The sequence below is a fragment of the Akebia trifoliata genome, chromosome 4, assembly GCF_017979445.1.
Source record: "Akebia trifoliata isolate Shusen 1 chromosome 4, ASM1797944v1, whole genome shotgun sequence".
NCBI lineage: Eukaryota > Viridiplantae > Streptophyta > Magnoliopsida > Ranunculales > Lardizabalaceae > Akebia > Akebia trifoliata.
The window spans coordinates 14,509,853-14,533,187 of record NC_141378.1 but is presented as its reverse complement, the minus strand read 5'-3'; the positions used below and the strand labels follow the sequence as shown (position 1 = coordinate 14,533,187).

The window sequence follows — 23,335 nt, the reverse complement described above, 5'->3', positions numbered from 1 at the left end:
TGATTTGATGAATTAACTTGATGATTCATTCCATAAACTCGAAAAGTTGATTATTGATTGAGTTTTGGGATATCGTATTTCCATAGCAGTATACAGTGTCTAAGTGACACGTTTTGGTTGAAGATTAAATACATTGGATTGCATCCATTGTAGAAAACGATTTCATTCGGAACAATTTGTTTTAAAATCCAACCAAAACGTGTCACCTAGGCACCGTTCCTATTATGGGAACACCTTACATGATCCTGATTCTCCCATATAAAATCCAAATGTCAAGATTCATGTGCCTTGCTATGCTCTCTTTACATAAAGTCCTCCTAGAAAAAACAATTGCGATGTGTAAAATTTGTCAGGAAAGAGAACAAACTGATTTTAATTTCAAATTTCGTTGTGATATTTTCTTTTCCTTTTTTCAAACATTTTAATATCATATTACGTGTAGCTGGTGTGGATCCACAATTTAGTTCCAATACCATTATAACAATCCACTTTAGAGCTTGCTTCTTGAGATCGAACAGTTAGGATGACCTTCATGCAAGGGCCCACCAGATTTAGCAGAATAATGGTAAACTTTGATCCGTAAGAAAGCCAAGTGAATTACCTATATAACGGTGTAATTTGAGTTTGATAATATCTCCTTAGGTAAATAAATTATTTCAAATAAACTGATACCAGTTCATCAGAATTTGTATAATTACATACTAATTTCTAAGAAATTTTTGTATTTTTTTTTAAAAGATGGTCCAAGTTTACGGAGGCCATTGTATTATTATAATAAAACTTTTAGCATTGTAGGCTAGCTAAAATATGTACTAATCCCTTCAAATATTAGCAGCGGTGTTATTTAATTTGAGTTTTTTTTTTTTTTTTTTTGGGTGAGCTGCACATACCAATCACCTTAGCACGTGCTAGTCATTAAAAATAATCACTTTTTAAGTGGAGGGCATCTAGAGATTCGAAGGTGTGACCTAGAAATCATGCCCAATCGCCCTTATTTCAGATGAACTGATTCCATTACATAAGAATCCCTATAATTATGTACTAATTTCTAAGAAATTTTTAAAAGCTTAAAGTACACGGATGCTATTGTATTATTATAATCGACCTTTTAGCTTTGTGACTTAAATATGTGCTTTTCTCTACGAAATTTGTATTTTTTTTTAAAGCGTGAACAAGAAGGCCAAGTCAACTATTAAATAGCGGTATTATTTAATTTGAGTTTCATGACATCTCCTTAAACAAATGAATTATTTCAGCCTAATTAATTCCATTTCATAAGAATCCCGATAATAATGTGCCAAGCATTTTTTTTAAATAAGGGTTAGAAGTTTTGGAATGAGCTGATTTTTAGAGATCATCCTCACTAAAAATCAGCTCATTCCAAAATTTCTAACCCTAGTTTACAAATTGAAGAATCGTAGACCATTCGATTTTTGTAAACCATTTTTGATGGGGTTAGAAGTTTCAGAATGGGCTGATTTTTTGTGAGGATAATCTTCTCATCATATAGATTATCCTCACAAAAAATCAGTCCATTATGAAACTTCTAACCAATAAATTGAAAAAAAATTGACTCTCTTTCGGGTCTCCGAATGCCATCCTATATATATCGGGTGGCATTTGAAGGCCCTAAAGTGAACCAAACATTGTGCCAATGTATGGGTTAGAAGTTTCGGAATGAGCTATTTTTTTTTTGTGAGGATGATGTATATGATAAAGAAATTATCCTCACCAAAAATCAGCCCATTCCAAAACTTCTAACCCCATCAAAAGTGATTTACAAAAATCGGACGATCCATGATTCTTCAACTTGTAAACTAGTGTTAGAAGTTTCAGAATGAACTGATTTTTGATGAGGATAATATCTACAATGAAAAGATCATCCTCACCAAAAATCAGCTCATTATGAAACTTCTAACCCATATTTTGAAAAATGTTTAACTCACTTTAGACAAAGTTTAATCTTATATGGCTAATATTTTTTGGAATAGGCTGACTTTTTGCAAGGATAATCTCTATAGTGAGTAAATAATCCTCATAAAAATTAGTCAATTCTGAAACTTTTAACCCCATGAAAAGTGGTTACAAACTAACTGTAAAAAAATGACGATTCATAATTCTTTAACTTATAAACTAGGGTTAGAAATTCCAAAATTAGCTTATCTTTTATGAGAATGATTTTCTCATCATAGAGATCATCCTTACAAAAAATCAACCCATTCCGAAACTTTTAGCCCATATATGACAAAATGCTGTCTAGAATTTTGTCAAAAGAATGCTACCCATATATAGGGGTGCAACTTGGACCGGTTCAAACCGAGAACCGAACCAAATCGATAGCTTTGGGGTGGTTTGGTTCAGTTTGGAATAAGTTGCGGTTCGGTTCCGGACTACCAAAATGAAGAACCGATCAATTTGGTTCGATTCTCGGATCAAGTTTGTATAGAACGAACCCCTATGCAATAAATAAATATATATATATATATATATATATATATATATATATATATATATATATATATATATATATAGGGTCACGTTCAATGGCAAACTTTTTAGCAAACTTTTTGGCAAAACATTTATCAAAACTTGAGTTAGAAGTTTTGGAATGGGCTGATTTTTGTTGAGAATGATCTATACGGTGAGGAGATCATCATCACCAAAAATCAGCCCATTATAAAACTTCTAACCCCATCAAAAACAGTTTACAAAAAATGGACGGTCCACGATTTTTCAACTTGTAAACATGGGTTAGAAGTTTTGGAATGGGCAGATTTTTGGTGAAGATGATCTCCTCACCATAGAAACCATCCTCACCAAAAATCAGCCCATTCCAAAACTTCTAACTCATGTTTTGAAAAATGTTTTGCCAAAAAGTTTTCCATTGAACGCTACCCCATATATATATATATATATATATATGGGAAATTTTTAGCAACAAACATTTTGGCAAAACATTTTTCAAAACATGGGTTAGAGGTTTTGGAATGTGCTGATTTTTGGTGAGGATGATCTCTACGGTGAGGAGATCATCATCACCAAAAATCAGCCCATTCCAAAACTTCTAACCCCATCAAAAATGATTTACAAAAAATTGACGGTCCACGATTTTTCAACTTGTAAACTGGGGCTAGAAGTTTTGGAATGGGCTGATTTTTGGTGAGGATGATCTCTCACTGTAGAGATCATCCTCACCAAAAATCAGCCCATTCCAAGACCTCTAACCCATGTTTTGAAAAATGTTTTGCCAAAATCAGCTCATTCCAAAACTTCTAGCCCCAATTTACAAGTTGAAAAATCGTGGACCGTCCATTTTTTGTAAACCATTTTTGATGGGGTTAGAAGTTTTGGAATGGGCTGATTTTTGGTAATGATGATCTCCTCACCGAAGAGATCATCCTCACCAAAAATCAGCCCATTCCAAAACCTCTAACCCATGTTTTGAAAAATGTTTGGCCAAAATGTTTGTTGCTGAACATTTCCCATATATATATGTCCCGTTCAGCAACAAACATTTTGACAAACATTTTGGCAAAACATTTTTCAAAGCATGGGTTAGAGGTTTTGAAATGGGTTGATTTTTTTTGTGAGGATGATCTCTACGGTGAGGAGATCATCCTCACCAAAAATCAGCTAATTCCAAAACTTCTAGCCCCAGTTTACAAGTTGAAAAATTGTGGACCGTCCATTTTTATGGGATTAGAAGTTTAGGATTGGGCTGATTTTTGGTGAGGATGATCTCCTCACCGTAGAGATCATCCTCACCAAAAATCATCCCATTCCAAAACCTCTAACCCATGTTTTGCCAAAATGTTTGTCAAAATGTTTGTTGCTGAACATTTCCCATATATATATATATATAGAGTGTCCCGTTCAGCACCCTAAGCTTTACCACACATTTTAACAAACGTGTTTTGTCTTACATGGGTTAGAAGTTTTGGAATGGGCTGATTTTTGGTGAGGATGATCTTTATGGTGAGGAGATCATCCTCACCAAAAATCAGCTCATTCCAAAACTTCTAACCCCATCAAAAATGGTTTACAAAAAATGGACGGTTCACGATTTTTCAACGTGTAAACATGGGGCTAAACATTTCAGAATGGGCTGATTTTTGGGGAGGATGATCTTCTAATCATAGAGATCATCCTCACCAAAAATCAGCCCATTCCAAAACTTCTAACCCATGTAGGACAAAAAACGTTTGTTAAAGTGTGTGGTAAAACTTAGGGTGCTGAACATTTCCCATATATATATGGGTCACGTTCAATGACAAACTTTTTAGCAAACTTTTTGGCAAAATATTTTTCAAAACATGAGTTAGAAATTTTTAGCAAACTTCTCACCATTCCAAACATTTTTGCCCATATAAGACAAAATGGTGTGTCACAAAGGGGGTCGTAATGGGGGTTGTAATAACCCGACCCTATATATATATATGGGAAGTGTTCAGAGGCCTTAAAAAGAACCAATCATTTTTCAAAATAAGGGTTAGAAGTTTCGGAATGAGCTGATATTTTTGGTGATGATGATTTCTATGGTGAGGAGATCAACCACGTCAAAAACCAACTCATTCCAAAACTTCTAACTCTAATTTACAAGTTGAAGAATCGTGGACCATCAAATTTTTATAAACCACTTTTGATGGGGTTAAAAGTTTCGGAATGAGCTGATTTTTTTGTGAGGACGATCTCCTCATCATAAAGATCATCCTCACAAAAAATCAGCCTATTTTGAAATTTCTAACCTATAGATTGAAAAAATGTTTGACTCTCTTAAGGGCCTTCGAACACCATCTCATATATATATATAGGGAGCCAACACATTTTTCCTATGTGGCTTAAAGTTTTTGGATTGAGCTGATTTTTGGTGAGGATGATCTCTATGGTACAGAGATCATCTTCACCAAAAATCAGTCAAATCTGAAACTTTTAAGTTCGTCAAAAATGGTTTAGAATTGTGAATCGTCAATTTTTTATCAAAAATTTGTAAATCACTTTTAATGAATTTAAAAAAAAAATTTAGAACTTTTTTACCATATAGGACAAAACACATTGTTTAGAACGTTGTCTAGAATGTTGCCTACGGATCCTAACCCTATATATATATATACATGGGGAGCGTTCGGAGACCTTAAAGAGAGCTAAACATTGTGGCAAACATTTTCCAAAACATGGGTTACAAGTTTTAAAATGGGCTGATTTTTTGTGAGGATGATCTCTATGATCTATATGGTATAGAGATCATCCTCACCAAAAATCAGCTCATTCTGAAACTTGTAACCCTAATTTACAAGTTGAAGAATGTGGACCGTCTAATTTTGTAAACCACTTTTGATTGGGTTAGAAGTTTCAGAATGGGCTGATTTTTGGTGAGGACGATCTCTTCATCATAGAGATATATCCTCACAAAAAATCAGACAATTCCAAAACTTCTAACCACCCATGTTTAGAAAAATGTTTGGCACAATGCTTGGCTCTCTTTAGGGCCTCCGAACGCTTCCCTATATATATTAAAAAGTCAAAGTACAACCACACCACTATTATTATTATATTCCACCTTTTAGCACTTCAGTTAAAATATGTTTGCCTCTAAATATTTCCTATAACTGAGAATCCTTGTAAACAACGGACTGGGCCCGTATTTGGGCTTTGCTAGTCCATAGACCATGTTGTCATCCAAGGACGAGTCCCAGGGTATGTGCAAGCCATTGTATTTTTAACCAACTTTTTAGCATTGTAGCTAAATTAAATGTTCTTCCATGAGGAAATAGTCCCACAAGATTCCCAATTAAGAAAACTAGACTATAGGAAAACGTTATGCCTAGGCCCATTTAAACCATTAGTGTAGGGTCTTCAATGGATTTGGGCAAGGATTGAGTTAGGACAATCAAAGATCAATCAAATAAGGATCGAATTGGATCCAGATCCGATATATCTGATTGAACTGAATCCAATTTCATTATACACAAGTAGAAGGTGGCATGTGCAAACACACATGTATTAAAGGCCTTTTTTGTAATTTAACACGACCCTAATTATATTTTTGTAATTTTGAAAAATAAAGGCTCGTTTGATAACGTTGTCAGTTTTTGTTGTCAAATACTCAAATTCTATGATTGGAAATAATTATAAAAAATAGCTGTAAAAAATTGAAACTCTAAAAAGTTTGTTTGATAAAATCCTGTAAAAATACTATGTTGTTTACCAGAATTTGGTAATTGATGATTGATACAACTATTAGATTATGCTATATTATGATAAAATGACTAGAATGCCCTTAATGTTTAACACTCAAAATGCACCAATTTAAAACAGAATGATGCCAACAAATATATAATTAATATAAATACACTTGTTATTTTGATACAAATGTTATAAATAATTATTTAAAGTTAATTTAAATAAATTTATAAATATTATCATTCTACCGAAATTTTAACAGCATCTCATCTAAAAAATTGCCTAATGAAAATTTACCTGATAAAGAAAATATTCACATAATACACATAACACATCAACATGTCAGGTATTTGACTTTGGCATTAGAGTTTCTTAGCAGGTATCACATTATGCATAGACAGAACTTTTTTACAAGTTTGGATTGATCGATCTATGAGTTTATTATCATCATCACTGAGAGAATAGCATACCAATAGATTAAACGAAAGAACCCCATCCTCTCCACAAGGATAGAATACACGAATATAATACCAAAATACACAACACAGCCCTCCTATCATTCACCAAGCTTTTTGCTTTAGCACTCCAAGGTATAAGGATAGAGTTCTTTGGATCATCTTAATTGCTCTATTTATTTAAATAAAGGGTTCCATTGACTCAAGAAATAACACACGATCTCAATTATGTAAGTAGAATATCCACAATTGATATTTATGCACATCTTGATAATACATAACTTGATGACATTGATCTTGAAGAAAATTCCCAACTCGTGAATTTTATGTTTTCTAGCTCAAGATCATGTGTTATTTCTTGATTCAATGGTACCGATCCCATAATAAAATATGTAATATAATTTATATAATTTTTCACATTTTATTGGACCGAGGCTTATCAAGCATTGGGACTTGAATGATCTAGAACCGATCCAATTAGTTATCAAATAAGATCCTTCTTGAAACCCAAATTCTCCATCTAGATCTGAAATTATCAAATTGGATTTCAGGTCTGATCAATCCATTGATAGCTCTAATTGTTAGTAAAACTCTCAAAAAGTCCCAAGAAGAAGGAAAAAGAGATGGAAGTAGCCAAGTCAAAAAACAAAGGAAAAAAGAGATGAAAGAGGCAAAACCAACCTACAAAAGTCAACTATTCTCTGCGGTCAAACAATTAGAAATGACGGTACGTATATTTGAAGTTTTCTTGTTTTTCCCTCAAAGCGCGTACGAGTCTCACACCAACTCCATCTACGGATAGAGTAGAATTGGCAATTTTTTCCCCTGCACTGGCAGTCCAAATCCCTTCTCTCCACTGACATTCCTTAACTATGCCACTTGGAGGGTTGATGTGTTCAATTCGGATTGATATATGATAATCAGGATCTCTCATGTGGACATTTTTCATTCATATACTTCACATTACCCCCCTTAACAATGTCATCCCTTGATTCTCACTTTAATGGAAAACACCGAAGAATCTACCTCATAATTTTGCCACATGAAGGAAGAGATTAATTAGAGAGTGACGTGGATAAACAAGTGGACCTCTTGGGCCCTCAACCTCAACTGCCACATAAGATAATATTGCTGTCCAAACCTATAATATTACAAGACTAAGGGGGAAACCTATGCAATCCAGACTTCAATTCTGGACCATCGGTGCGGAGAGTCACCATAGCACCATGGCATGACCATGCAATGTATTACAAACGCATCAAGAGAGAATTTTAAAGTTTTATCCATTGGCAGGCCCACAAATATTCCATTACATGAAGACCATTCGCAGCCTTCTCTTTATTGAAGATTGAAATTTTCTCTCTAAGTTGATCATTTCTAATGAACCCATTTTTCTTACTGTTGACCTTAAATTTTATGCCTATAAATACTTCCTCAACTCCACCACCTCTCCATAAATCAAAATCAGCAAAACCCCGACTCTCTTTCTAAACCCTTCAATATCTTCTCCTCTCTTCTATTTTTATTCTCATCTAGTACTACATTATGGAAGGGTTCTATTCCTACATTGCTTTCCCACTATTTTTCTTGTTTACCTTTGCCACCATTACTGCTCAAGAACAAGGAACCCGAGTCGGTTTCTATTCGACTACGTGCCCACGAGCTGAGTCCATAGTACGGTCCACCGTGCAATCTCATTTCCGTTCCAATCCTTCATTTGCACCTGGTTTGCTTAGAATGCATTTCCATGATTGTTTCGTCCAAGGGTGTGACGCCTCTATCCTTATCAATGGAGCATCAACCGAAAAAACTGCAATACCCAATCAATTATTGAGAGGATACAATGTCATCGATGATGCTAAGACCCAACTTGAAGCCGCTTGTCCTGGTGTTGTTTCTTGCGCTGATATTCTAGCCCTTGCTGCCCGAGACTCCGTCGTTCTGGTAATTATACACTCTAGGGTGATTGAGAGAAAGAGGAGAGCTTACAATTCAATAACATGCCCTACATATCTTTTAGTAACATATGTCATCTCTATCACGAATTATTATTTATGATGATGTACTACGATTTGATGTAACCCATATATTTTATTACATTACTCGCATACTCTATTGTCCCAATTTAACAAAATGGCCATACTAATTCATGCAGACTAATGGACCAAGCTGGTCAGTGCCAACTGGGCGTAGAGATGGACGAGTCTCATTGGCTTCTGATACTTCTAATCTTCCCGGTTTCACCGACTCCATTGATGTACAAAAGCAAAAATTTTTGGATAAGGGACTTAATACTCAGGATCTTGTTACTCTAGTTGGTAAGTAATTAACATTTTTTTCTTTCTAATTGATTATAATACTGTGTAAGTCCAATTTCTAAGGTACAATATATGTTTTTATGTTAATAGGAGGGCACACCATTGGAACTTCAGCTTGTCAGTTCTTCAAAGACAGATTATATAACTTCAATACAACTGGAAATGGTGCCGACCCGAGCATCAACCCTTCATTTCTTACTCAATTACGAAATCTCTGTCCAGAAAACGGAGATGATAGCAGACGTATAGCGCTAGACACGGGTAGCCAAAACAAATTCGACGCTTCGTTCTTTACAAACTTGAGAAATGGGCGGGGAGTACTGGAATCTGATCAGAAGCTATGGACTGATGCTTCCACTAGAACATTTGTACAAGGCTTAAGTGGTCCAAATAGATTTAATGTGCAGTTTGGGAGGTCAATGGTGAAGATGAGTAACATAGGGGTGAAGACGGGTACACAAGGCGAGATTCGTAGAGCTTGTTCTGATATTAATTAGTGCTAATTTTGATCTGAGTGTGCTGATCATATGTATCAATTCAAGAATGTGCTTCTTAGCGTAAGCTAAGAAACATGTTATCATTTTTTAAGAAGATTTAATTGCATGTATCAACAAATTAATTTATTGATGTTTTGAATAATTGGAAATTATATTCCTGATCATCCTCCATCCCTTTTCACTTGAATGTATTGGGCAAGAAGGCATCGTAAGGCCGCCCAAGCTTCTTCTATATTCGTAGTAGATTTTGGATTTATTCTTCGTAAGGCCACCCATTTTACCTCTTATTATCACTCATATATATAATTCTGTATTCATAAATAAAGAGCTCTAAAAAAGGGAAAATGTTCATAAAAGAATTCCATGAGGAATTTTCTAATTTCAAGCAACGTTTAATAGCCTGCCCTGATTACGACAAAACAACAAAGCAGGAAACAATATATGGGGTGATGACACAAAGGGAAGAATAGTTTGAAAGACTAAATGCATACCTTAACATCTAATTAATGGATATAACTCTGCATTCATAAATCAGAACGTCTATTATAGTACTAATTTATAAAACAGATGTAGCTACTATATGACCGTAACAATTGCCAATGGTGGTTGCGATCATGAAAAATATACTGTTTCATAGTCAAAATATACCTTTTGAGTATCACGTCTTATTATTTGTTGAAGAGTCTGTGATAATTTGTCAATGGACTACCTAACGTGACAAGCTCAGGAACAGTAGATCTGCACTCCTTGGAATACACAGTTCTCTCTAGATACACATTTTTTTATGGGGAAGTGCAGCCATGTATCCCGAGGAGCACAGATCTCCGGTTCCCAAACTTGTCACGGTAGGATAGTCGATTGACTTTGCCAGGGTAGTTATATTATCATGATTCTTTTTAGAATAATGATTTTCTAACTAGAAAGTCTTCACTCGGTCAATACTCAATACTCATCTGACGTGTTACAGACACGAAACCATAAATCTGTTTCCTCAGGTTACACAAATGCACATCTATGATTCCGAGGAAACAGATCTATGATTCTGTGTCCGTAACACGTCAGTCGAGTGAAGACTTTCTAGTTAGAATATCAGCACTAATTGTTTATTTTTTTACATTTTTTTGGGTTATATTCATTATCAAGAATTTTAGGATTAGCAGATGACTTTTATAAGAATTAGAAAATTTTACTGTTTTGGTTAGCATATATTTTGTACATGAAGATGAAGAATGTATTTTTCATTAGAATTAGAATCAGGTAAGGTAAACCCAAGGGGTTGGCCTAGTGGCAAGCCGAGCCTTGATAAGCTCTCAGAAAGGATAGGTTAAGTGTTCGAAAACCCCACAAAGCAATGAATTCCTTAGGGCCACCCACTAGGGTCGATTGATCCTTGACTCAACCAGTTGCACATAAGACTTTCCGAGGGGGTGGTGCATGTGACAGTGGGATTAGTCTCACCAAAAGGGGGACGATACCTATGCTAAGCTATAAAAAAATTGATCACGTAAGGATTGTCGTTCCTATAGACTAGGAATGGTGTATGTGTGGCAGGTTTTTACCCTCTACTCTCTTGACGTGGCATGTGTATAGAATCATAGATTTTTTTTCCCTTGGGATACACAACTGCACATATTTATGGGGGTGTGCAAATGAGTATCCCGAGGAAAAATCTATGGTTTTATGCACATTCCATGTCAAGGGAGTATGCTATAGAGGGGAGAGTCAAATTATCATGATTGTTTTCTAAATAGCACACAGTCCGATGTATTTAATCCCCAATTAAAGCGTGCCACGTTGACACCATTTATGTTGCTATAGGAATGGGATACTGTTTTAGATCAAGACTCTTTTCATTATGAATAATGATAATTTGACGCCCCCACGTGGCATACTCCCCCTTACACTCCTAACATGGCATGTGCCAGAACCAAAGATTTTTTTCATTGGGATACGCAACTGCGCATTTTTATGGGGATGTGTAGTTGTGTATCCTTAGAAAAAAGTCTATGGTTTTGAATCTTGGTTTCATTCCTCATTTTTTTTTTTCCTTTAAATATTTGAAATTGATTAAAAAAATATATCTAAATGTTCAAAATAAGAAGTATATCATTTCCATTCATCATTCACAACATAAAATAAAAAAAATCAACAGAAATGATTGGAATCGTGCTTTGAAAACCTTAGTATGTGAAGAAGATGAAAAAATGGTAGTTTAGGTATTTCAAAAATACTATAACCTGAGATGAGGATGAGGGGCCATTAAGAAAAGAAAGTTTAATAAATGGACTATCAAGCAATCACTCAAAACTCAGGGACTAATTAGAAAGAAATCCCTCTGCCAGGATCCTTTAAGTAATTTTCCCAAAAAAATGGAGGAATTTAGTAATTCGCACCTGCAAAATTGGAGATATTGATACATTTTCCAGCCCTAATGATCTCTGCTTTCATTGTCTCCCATATTCTTTGGGGATCTTTCTTTCATTCTTTTAGGACATTCATCATGAAAACTTCTTCTAATTAAGGTTGTAATTGGTCTCCATTGAACATTTCCAAATCATGTAGCTGATTTTCTCTTAGGGTATGTTTGATTGCATGGAAAGTCACTTTCCATGGAATTTGAAATTCATGGAAAATTAGTAGTGGAAAATAGGTAGAGTTGGAAAATCAGATTCCATTGTTTGAATTCACTTGGATAAAATCATAGAAAAAATATGAGAAAAAAGGAGAAGAGGAGAAGGAGGAAGAAGATGAGAGGAGGGGGAGAGGAAGAAAAAGATGACGAGGAAGAGGAAAGGGGGAGGATGTGGCGACGGTGACGGAGGTAAGTAAGGAAGATGGGGGGAAAACGTGGTGGTGGTGGTGGTGATGGCAGAGGAGGTGAGGGATGGAGAAGAAGGAGAAGAAGAAGAAGAAGACAGAGAGAGAGAGAAGGTAGTCGAAGACGAAGCCGACGGCGATGGCGATAGTGACGACAATGACGGTGAGGTTAGTGTAATGGTGGTGGTGGTGGTGGTAATGGTGGTGGTAGGGAAGAATTGAGGATGGAAAATATGGGTGGATTTCATTTTCCCACCCATATGGGTGGGAATGTGAAATCCATTATTTAGTAGACTTTTTGAATAGGGTGGAAAATGAATTTCCATTTCCATGTGCAATCAAACACTTGAAAAATGCCATTTTCCATGGAAATTGATTTTCCACCATATTTTCCATGTGCAATCAAACATACCCCCCTTAATTTATTACTTATTGACCTCCCCCCACCCCCCAAGAACCTATCACGGGGAGTAAAAAAATAAGGTTAATTTTGTCCCTGATTTGTGTCAAAACATGCCTAACGCGTTGAGCAAGTGTCTTGAACATTCCAAAGGAATATGACATGACTTTTTATTGGCACGTGGCGTCTTTGCGACTCGTGCAGTATTCCAGTGGTGTTCATGTTGGGTCCTAGTGCCACCCAATGCCCAAAGACTTAATACCAATGTAGCAGTGTATTGGCACAATCTACATATATTCAAGATACTTTGCTTAAGGAATGGGTCGATCATGAGCCAAGTAAGATTTCCATAATGTGGTGCAATTTCTTAAAAGTGGGATCAACCAAGTCATCCCTTACGTCGAAAAATGGTTAAAATGCAATCTGATTTGATGTTGTCCTCAACAAAAGCATCTGCATCTAGCTGAGTTGACTTCATCTAGTGGACATGTATATAGTACCAAAATGTTTATTGGGTTATGACCAAACTAAACATTTCAATGGAAAGTATGTGGATGGCTACATATTTTTCTACTAAAAAAGAATTAAAGTCAATTAATTAATTTAACAGTGGAACTTTCTGACATTCATAAAGGTCTACATATTGGATGGTCAGAATCATTTGATCAGACGATTTCACTGTAGAAGAATTCCAAGGTGGACACTTCGAATGACATTGGTGTCAATGGCCCACCAATGCAGGCATGACGCTGTCATGGGTACATAAGGTTCTAACATTGAATATTTACTTTAATTCAGATGTTATGCACTCTCTACTTAATCAAAATCATGGTCCCACTGAGATGTTTGACATTAGGAGAGCCTGTTATTTTGTATAGGTTCCTTTGAGACACATCAAAATCAACTGAAATATTTTATGTTTTGAAAAAGAGAGCTTGGTAGAGAAAATGAAGGGTTGTAGTAAGAGTATGGTTGAAATTGGAAAGAAGGATATGTTCCTTATGTTCCTTGACTTGAGATGTGGATGTTATTCCATCCTCTGTTAATGCTTCCTTTGAGAAAAGTTTTTTTTTTTTTGAAAAAATAAAGTAAATATTCCTTGGGATGGAGACACACAAGGTCGCATTAGCCTATAAAAATGTGGCTCTAAAGCCTCTCTTACTTACATTGTAAAACTTGTACACAACAAGTCTCTTATTAGAGATGGGTAGCTCCACACAAGTTTCTAAGAAGTATGAATTGGATTGCCAACATCTTCGCTCTTATTTCTCAGGTAACTTTCTGTATCTATAATGTTAGGGGGGGTGTTTGGTTGCAATAGAGTTATTCTGGTGTTAAGTCTGTTCACACAGTTTTATCATTGCCACCAAACACCTCCTAAATCTTGTTCTTGATTGGTTTTGAACAAAACCCATTAAAGAAATTCTATTTAAGTTGAATTTAAATTGCTTTCTTGACAGACATTGATGCAAGCAATAACAAAAAGCTTGTGGAGATCCTAACAAGCAGGAAGTTGGAAGAAATCAAGCTTATTCGACAACTTTACAATGCTCTTTACAACCAAGATCTTCTCCGAGTCCTTTATAATGCTCAAAGGGATAACGTGTTCGCAGTAAGCTTAAAAAATGCATCTAAGTTGAACTCTCCACAACTTGAGCTTGAAAAACTAATATACTAATGTATCCATTATGTGTTGGTGGATCAATAGAGAGCGACATATCTTCTGATGAGCGATCCAAATGAACGTGATGCCGAGATAATCAGGGATGCATTGTTTGGAGCAAGTACAGACCTTTACACCCTTATTGAGGTAGTTTGCACTCGCTCTTCATTGGGGCTTCAATCGGTGAAGCAAGCATACTACTCTCGATACAGTTCTTCTATTGAGCACGATGTTTCTCACAAAACTATGGGTGGTTTCGAAGAGGTAAATTTTTATTTTTTTACTCTCAAATCTTTTGTTGCCAAATTTGTAATATATTTTCATGTGAAATTTTTAGATTTTGATCGCGGTTTTGAAGTCTAGTCGCAACTATGGTGGTAAAGTTGACATGAGCATGGCCATGTGTGATGCCAAGACACTCTATGAAGCAATGGAGAGTGGGAAATACGTAGATCAAAATACCATCATTTCTCTCATGAGCCAAAGATCTACCGGACAACTTAAAGCGATTCTTGTCTCATATAAGCAACTCTATGGCCACGAATTCTCAAAGTCACTTAAACGAAACAAATGCGGACAATTTGGAAAGGAACTCCGTATTGTAATTCAATCTATACAATATCCGGAGAAGTACTTTGCCAAGAAGCTACGAAAAACACTAAACAACTTTGATGCCCGTGAGGTTCTGATCCGAACAGTTATCACCCGATCAGGAGTTGATATTAAAGATATTAACAATGCTTTTGCAGCTAAAACAGGTTGCTCATTAGAGAGCCTTGTTAGAAGGGAGTTCAATGCGACTAGTAGTCGAAATAATTCTACCAACAATGCCAATGGTTTGGTTGCTGAATTACTAATTGGTCTTCTTAAATGCTTTTAAGGATGTTTTAGGTGTGCATCTGTCACGCTGGAAGTTTAGATGTGTAAGTTGGAAGTATTGGTGATGAATAAATGAGATTATGTATTTTAGGATTTTTCAACATGTAAGTTGGAACTACCAGTGATGAATAAATGGGATTGAATAATTTTCTGAATAGTGTCTCTCACTTCGGCATGGTTAAATATAATTTGGTCATTGTGATATATATGGTCTTGTAAATGAAAATCCCAATAAAACCATAAAGGTAATAAAAATAAAGAACATACGTACATACATACATATATAAATAAATATATGTATACAAATATTTTCAAAATACCAAAATTGCCCCTGCTTTCGGCTAGAAATTCTGACTCCCAATTTGGGTAGAATCCCCTACAGTTCATCCCTGGTGATCAATCACCAACTACATTCCAGACATCCTCGAAACACTTAAATCCTAGTGATACACCATTTCGTGATCACGAATGTTAAGTGGAGACTATATAGCACATCACCTTTACATAGGAACCTTACCATAATTTTCCTAGAGAGATTCGAAGCATTGAAAGGAACTTATACAAGAAACGCATATTATACGATATTATTTGGGTAAATAGAAAGAAAATCATTAAACAGAAACTACAAAGAAAGTTTACCATTAATATGGTGCAGTATTACTTTCCTTATTAAAAGCCTGTAATTAAAAAAGTTTTACCATGTTAGTGCTTTGGAAGATAATGGTTCACTCTGGCATTTCTTTGTAGTCCAGAGGAATCACTATGCATAAGTGTGTTGATTTTGAGTAAGTCTAAAATAAGAACTACAAAAAAGCAAACTTAAACTCAAATAGTCTCTGTAATAACTTGGGCTAAAGCATAAATATTATTCATAACTTCACTTAAATGGCTTTTAATTTGTAGTTTCCTCCCATTGTGAATTAAACAACAATAGTAACCTTGTACTCTTCATCTCCAACAACCAAGAAATGAGACCCTTCTTCCATCACCATCAAACCATCTTCATTAGCTCTACTAAGGTGCTCACAAGGGCTCAAAACAAATTCAATTTCAGTTCTTTCACCTCCATTCAAGTGCACACTTTGGAATCCAACCAACTGCTTTACTGGGCTACCATGTGGAACCTCGGACTGCCGTGCAAAGAGCAACACCGGATGCTTTCCAGACATCTCCCCAGTATTTTTAACTCCAACAGTAGCCGAGAACTTCAATTTCTCACAGTTCAAAGTTCCCATCTCCAAGACAGAGAGGTAACGTACAGAATCTTGGCTTCCAACTGCCTCAAGATTGCTAGATTGGTTTAAGTAAATCAAGTTTTTATTAACAGAGGTGAACTTGTATGAGTAGGTCGAGTAGCTGAGACCATAACCGAATTTGAACACTTTTCTGCCTCTATAGAATCGATAAGTGCGTCCAGGATAACCCGATGCTGGATCAGGTCGCATCCTCATGTCTGTCATCGGTACTTTGGTGAAATCTTGTGGATACCAAGTGACGGGCAATCTTCCCCCTGCAATAACAACATGAAAGCCATTAATTCATAATTTGACCAATTAAAGGTCAATAATTTGATAAATGTTATGCCCTACCCAATTAAGCTCTGTGGCCCTCTTATATTCATAGTTCTCCCCCTCTCCCATAGACCGGTCTTTTGGAGTAGCTTGGTTGGTTGGTAAACATGGTATCAGAGTACTAGGTTCATATAGGTCATGGGTTTGATTCTTTCCATCCTTATAGGTGAGGGAGAGTGTTGAGTGTATATATTTTCCTCCACTCTTGAGTGTGTCATACCCTAATTAAGCCCCGTGACCCCTCTTATATTCATAGTTCTCCCCCTTTCCAACAGATTGGTTTTTTGGAGTAATTGGTTGGTTAAACAAAAAATTTACCTGGGTTATGGTCGCCAAAGATGATTTCAGCCAATGCAATTCCTCCAGCTTCGCCAGGATAACCAGCCCACAAGATGCTTCCGATGCTCCGATCATATTTAGCAAATGTAATATCAACTGGACCTCCACTGAGAATCACCAAGATCACTGGCTTCTTTGCTACTTTCGATACACTTTCAATTAGACTCTGTTGTTTACCAGGGAGCACCAAGTCGACTCGATCTTTTTCCTCCTTTTCTTGTGTCTGATCCAACCCCATTATCAATATAAGGTAATCCACAGATTTTGCAAGCTCCAATGCATCATGCATAGAAACTGAAGAACATGCTACCGAATCACAACCTGAGATAGAAAATGTCTCCTTAACGTAATTATTCAATGCTTGTAACGGTGTGACCGATTTACAAGGAGGACCAGCATAGTTTCCGAGAAGTGTTTGTGCAACATTAGCGTTCGGTCCAATGACACCAAGCGTCTTGACCTTAGTTTTCTGTAGTGGGAGGAGCTTGGCAGAGTTCTTTAATAGGACGATGCCATCACGGGCAGCTTCAAGGGCTAGACTTTGATGTCTTGGCGAGCAGACATGTTTCGGACCAATGTCACCGAATTGGAGTTTGCTTGGGTTGCCATTGAATAATCCTAATCTCATTCTAACTGAGAAGAGGTTATAGAGAGCTCGGTTTATGTCGGTTTCCGACAGTTTATTAAGTTGAATTGCTGATTTAGAGTGTTGTTGCAAGTAGGAGCCACAGTTGACATCCATGCCTGTCAAACAAATTAAGGACCCAATTAAAATTATGGAGTTTTCAAGTATTAGATCATATAGAAATCAATGTGAAACTGAAGATTTGCTCATTGAGATGTATGAAGAACTTCTACCATGCCATTATTCAGATTCATCGACGCCATTTAATTTTTGGCCAACCACTTCATCAAATTAGGGGGTGTCAATGGATACCCATTTACCAGGAACCGAAAAAATATAATCAAAAATAAAAAATAGTTGAGACACAGATGACAAAAAGTTGATGAGGGTATGGAGTATGGACAGCCATGATGAACCCATCACTATGAGCTTCCCCACCTACTGAACGGTCCAGATCTATTATTATCCCATAGGGAACAGTGCAGTTCTATTATTATCCCATAGGGTACAGTGCAGTTCAATAGAAAACGAAGACACGAAATTTTATGTCTGGTAGAACATTTTCCTAAAATCAATGTAGAAAAAGGTCCCACATACCAGCTTTGAGGACTTCCCCAACTGCATCTTCTGGTGTTTTAGCATATTTTTGAGAATCATAGATGATGGAAACTGCATCACAGTCGGACGTGATGTACCTAATCATCATCATAAAACAAACCCACACTCTCAAAATCACACAAAACACCCTTGTAATTGTATAATATTGTGATTAAGTTCAATTATATTAAGTTCTAAAACCTACCCATTGAAACCCCACTGTTCTCTTGCAGTCTTTGTTAAGAGATTGAAATCTGCACAACTAGGGACTCCATTGACCTGATTATAAGCACACATAACCCCACTCGCTCGACCCTCTTTGATGCAACTTCGAAATGGAGGCTGGTAAGTATCTGCTAAATCTTGCAAAGAGACCTGAAGAAATCAAAATGTTTCACCATTAAGGTACCTTAATCAAGATTCAAGACTGCCCATCACTCCAAAAAACAAATAGTAAATCCCAAAATCTAACTAAAAGCAGAAGTCCCAATAAAAATTAAAACTTTTTGTCCAAAACCCAGTTTTAATCGAAGAAAATTGAGAAGCCACTAGTAAAGAAACAGAGGAAACCCAAACGCAACAAAAGGATACTAGATACCCAAAAAAGATGAAACGGAGCTCAGTTAAAACCTAACTATAAGCAGAATTCCCGATTTTTAAATGAAGAATAACAGAGTACCCATTAGTCAAAAAGCAGAGGAAACCCAAACCCCAGAAAAAAATACCCAACAAGGATGAAACAGAGCTCGGTTAAAACCTAACTAAAAGCAGAATCCCTTGTAAAACTTTTTTGTTAAAACCCCATTTTAATCGAAGAAGAACAGAGTACCCATTAGTTAAAAAACGGATGAAACAGGAACCCAAGAAAGAATGCCCAACAAATATGAATTAAAACTTGTTTGTCAACAGCCATTTTAAGTCGAAGAAGAACAGAGTACCCATTAGTTAAAAAAACAGAGGAAAACCAAACCCAAGAAATAATACCCCATAAACATGAAACAGAGCTCAATTTCAAATCTTCCAAGCTTTAATTAGCACTTACTCGAGCATCAAAGACGAATCGATTGTTTCCCTTCCAATTATCGAGATCATAAGCAGCAAAATGCTTACAACAAGCTGAAGCTTGAAGATTCTCACCAAGTTTCCCTCCTTTAAATGAATCACCTTGAACCCCTCTCACATAAGAAACAGAGTACTTGCTAGTAACCAAAGGATCTTCACCAGGTGTCTCTTGCCCTCTACCCCATCTTGGATCCCTAAAAATATTTATATTTGGTGCCCAAAACGTCATCCCATTTGCTTGCCCAGCATTGTAAATAGCTCGAGCTTCAGTACCGATAGCCTTCAAACACACCCATTGAAGAATTAAAATCTATAAACGAAATGGGCTAGTTTTATTTTAGTTAATTAGTTGAGTTTGATTACTTACTTGGCCGATCCGATACCATAGATGAGCATCGAATGAGGACGCAGTGAGGATGACTTGAGGGAAGCTCGTGGCAGAACGAATCGTTCCATTGAGATGGATGCCGAGTCCAACATTGGCAACGCCATGTAAGGCTTCAGACCACCATTGATAATTGGGGATACCGAGTCTGGGAATCTCTGGAGCTGTGTTAACGAGTTGGGATATTTTCTCGTCTAATGTGAGTCGAGAGACGAGGTCATGAACTCTTTCTTCGATGGGTAAGGAGGTTTTGCAGAATGGGCAGGAGTTTGTTGAAGGGTTTGATGAATCACAAGAGAATGGAGGCTGAGATGCGTTTGCAGAGATCAGAATGGTGAGAAGAAGATAGAATTGAAGTCTCATTGTGGATTTCTTGAAGAGTTTTAGTGAAGTTTACAGTGAGTAGTGGTGAGAGACTTGTAGAGTTAAAAACTTAATAGAGTTCACATTTATCGGTGTCAAATCTTGAGAGTTGAGTGTGTGATTGGATCACTTGTCAAGTTGCTGTTGTTGATTTGAATGACTAAAACACCCTTGTCTCCCTCATGTATGCAAAAAGAGGTGTAAGTGTTGGGTTGGGTGGTTGGGTAAGAAGGTCCATTAAAACAAGGCTCTTAGTGATTTATTGATGGGAGCGTCTGTTTGGTCAAGTTTCATTTTTGTTGCTTTTGTCTTCTATTCTTGTGTGACTTTGCATTGATATGAGATTGTACATGAATGAGCTGACATTGTGGATCTACCTTTGGTTGTGGTTTGGGGGTGGAGCCTCTGACTCTTAAAAAATAAAAATGAGTTATTGTTTTTTTCACAATTATCTATCTATTTTAGGGCATCTTTTTTTATGATTTACATATTCATAACAAATTTAGGATTTGTAATTTTATTTTTATTTTTTCTAGTTTTTTTCAGTATTATTAAGACAAAATGAGATTAAGTGATCGTAATCCTGAATTTCAGGGTTTAATTTCTATTTAGTATCATAATTATTTATCTTAGGGGGTAAGTCACTCTTTTGCACAATTTAAATATCCTAAAGGCTTTACCACGAATTGCGTGGACGTAGACATTTCATTATCATCAATGGACATAGACAATATTGTTAACCCACGTAAATTCAATGGAATGTTATCTCTTCATTTATAACTAGAGTTTGTCCCATGCTCACGGTATGAACATCATTTTTGAGATTAAAGAAGTAAAAGAAGAAAAATTAAAAAACTAGAAGGGTATTATTAAAAAATAAGGGAGGAAAAGAAAGACCATAAAGTTAGATGGGAAAGAAGATGAAATGTAATAAAGTAAAGTTGTGTGGACATAAATCCTTTGTCTCAATGTTTACACCCACACAAAATTATTGATACATGGATGTTTATACCCACAAAATTGTTGCATAGTTCATCGTTATGTTTTATTCATATAAACTTACATTTTCTATTGTTGTTTTTGTTTCTAGTACACATTTTTCTAAAAGCTCACACACAGACAATATTGATTCATACAAACAAAATGCTCTCTATTAATTCAGATGTCATGTGTATCGAGAACAGTGAAAACTTAAAAGGAAAAGGGAAAAAAAAAAGATTTCAAGAAGTACTTTTTATCAATCCTTCGTTCAACCAGAATGGGTCAAATTTTGAAAGATCAAACCTACCAATTACATACCTCACAAATTTAGAGTAGGTGAAATCAATCCTTACAAGTTGGTCTACAATGATTAGTCATTATTTTAGCGGATTGTATACACATTTGCATATGACTTACAAAATATATTCATAATTACTATGGGTTATTGATAGTAGAGATCAATGAGTTGTGCAATTTAACATAGTTAGAAGCTTTAAAACTTCACTTAATTCAACTAAATAATATATATATAGATAAGAAAATATTCGGCACCCTATTATTTGTCCTATGTGTTTTGTCCTACATGGGTTAGAAGTGTTGGAATGGACTGATTTTTGGTGAGGGTGATTTCTATGGTGAGAAGATCGTCTTCACCAAAAACTAGCCCATTCCGAAACTTCTAACCCCATTTTTACAAGTTGAAGAATCGTGGATTGTCCATTTTTTGTAAATCATTTTTGATGGGGTTAAAAGTTTCAAAATGGGTTGATTTTTGGTGAGGATGATTTCTCTATAAAAAATTTTGCCCATTCTAAAACTTCTAACCCATGTAGGACAAAACACGTAAGGTAAATAGTAAGGTGTCAAACATGCCCCATATATATATATATATATAGAGAGAGAGAGAGAGTGAGAGAGGACGCATTCGAAAGCCCTAAAGAGAGCCAAACATTTTTCAAAATAAGGATTAGAAATTTCGGAATGAGTTGATTTTTACAATAGAGATCATCCTCACAAAAAAACCCGAGTCCATTTTTTGTAAATTATTTTTGATGGGGTTAGAAGTTTTAGAATGGGCCGATGTTTTGCAAGGATGATGATCCCTTCACCATAGAGATCATCCTCACAAAAATCAGTCCATTCCAAAACTTTTTACTCATATAAGATAAAACATGTTGTCTAGAATGTTAACTATGCATCCCAACCCTTTATATATATATAGGGTCTTGTTCAATGGCTAACTTTTTGGCATAACATTTTTCAAAACATAAGTTAGAAGTTTTGGAATGGGCTGATTTTTGGTGAGGATGATCTCTACGGTGAGGAGATCATCATCACCAAAAATCAACCCATTCCAAAACTTCTAACCCCATCAAAAATAGTTTACAAAAAATGGACGGTCCACGATTTTTCCAACTTGTTAACATGGGTTAGAAGTTTTGGAATGGGCTGATTTTTGGTGATGATGATCTCCTCACCGTAGAGATCATCCTCACCAAAAATCAGCCCATTCCAAAACTTCTAACTCATGTTTTGAAAAATATTTTGCCAAAAAGTTAACCATTGAACGCTACCCATATACATATATATAGTGTGTGGCGTTTGAAAGCCCTAAAGAGGGCCAAACATTTTTTTCGATATATAGGTTAGAGGTTTTAAAAAATGGTTGATTTTTTGCATGATGAGAAAATCATCCTCACAAAAAATCAGCCCATTCTGAAACTTGTAACCTTGTCAACAATGATTTATAAAATTCAGACAGTCTACAATTCTTCAACTTGTAAACTAGGGTTAGAAGTTTTAAAAATGAGCTAATTTTTTGTGAGAATGATCTCTTCACCACAGAGACCATCCTCACAAAAAAAAAAAATCAGTCAATTCCAAAACTTATAATCCATATTTTGAAAAATGTTTGGCTCTCTTTAGGGCCTCCAAACACTCGTACACACACACATACACCCACCCACCACCACCACGTGTGTGGGAGGAGGGGGGGGGGGGGGATTGTGCGTGGGAGGGATGTTAATATATTTCCAATTATTATTATTAAATATAATGATTTTGATCAACAATATCAATCCGGACCTGTATCCATAGCTCAATTGGTTGACATCTTGCAACACAACTTGACATACTGAGCTCAAGACCGATTTATTCCTATAAAAATAAAAATAATGTCCATTATCAGTCATTACGCCCAATA

General features: G+C 35.9%; 3 protein-coding genes across 3 annotated transcripts; 2 read left to right on the top strand and 1 right to left on the bottom strand.

Moving 5' to 3' along the window:
* The first annotated feature begins 8,108 nt into the window (after positions 1-8,108).
* LOC147404019 (peroxidase N1-like) lies at positions 8,109-9,534 on the top strand. Its single transcript, XM_086437699.1, has 3 exons — positions 8,109-8,579; positions 8,791-8,953; positions 9,044-9,534. Exons 1-3 carry the CDS (start codon positions 8,181-8,183, stop codon positions 9,448-9,450), a joined length of 969 nt encoding a protein of 322 aa, XP_086293825.1. The 5' UTR covers positions 8,109-8,180; the 3' UTR covers positions 9,451-9,534.
* Positions 9,535-13,820: 4,286 nt separating this feature from the next.
* On the top strand, positions 13,821-15,355 carry LOC147404018 (annexin Gh1-like). The gene is made up of 4 exons (XM_086437697.1): positions 13,821-13,940; positions 14,128-14,279; positions 14,376-14,594; positions 14,668-15,355. Exons 1-4 carry the CDS (start codon positions 13,871-13,873, stop codon positions 15,208-15,210), a joined length of 984 nt encoding a protein of 327 aa, XP_086293823.1. The 5' UTR covers positions 13,821-13,870; the 3' UTR covers positions 15,211-15,355.
* A 696-nt stretch (positions 15,356-16,051) lies between these two features.
* LOC147404017 (Glycosyl hydrolase family protein) lies at positions 16,052-20,304 on the bottom strand. Its single transcript, XM_086439820.1, has 6 exons — positions 19,771-20,304; positions 19,384-19,683; positions 18,547-18,716; positions 18,342-18,439; positions 17,099-17,863; positions 16,052-16,719 (listed from the first exon to the last, which is right to left on the bottom strand). Exons 1-6 carry the CDS (start codon positions 20,149-20,151, stop codon positions 16,130-16,132), a joined length of 2,304 nt encoding a protein of 767 aa, XP_086295946.1. The 5' UTR covers positions 20,152-20,304; the 3' UTR covers positions 16,052-16,129.
* Positions 20,305-23,335: the final 3,031 nt, after the last annotated feature.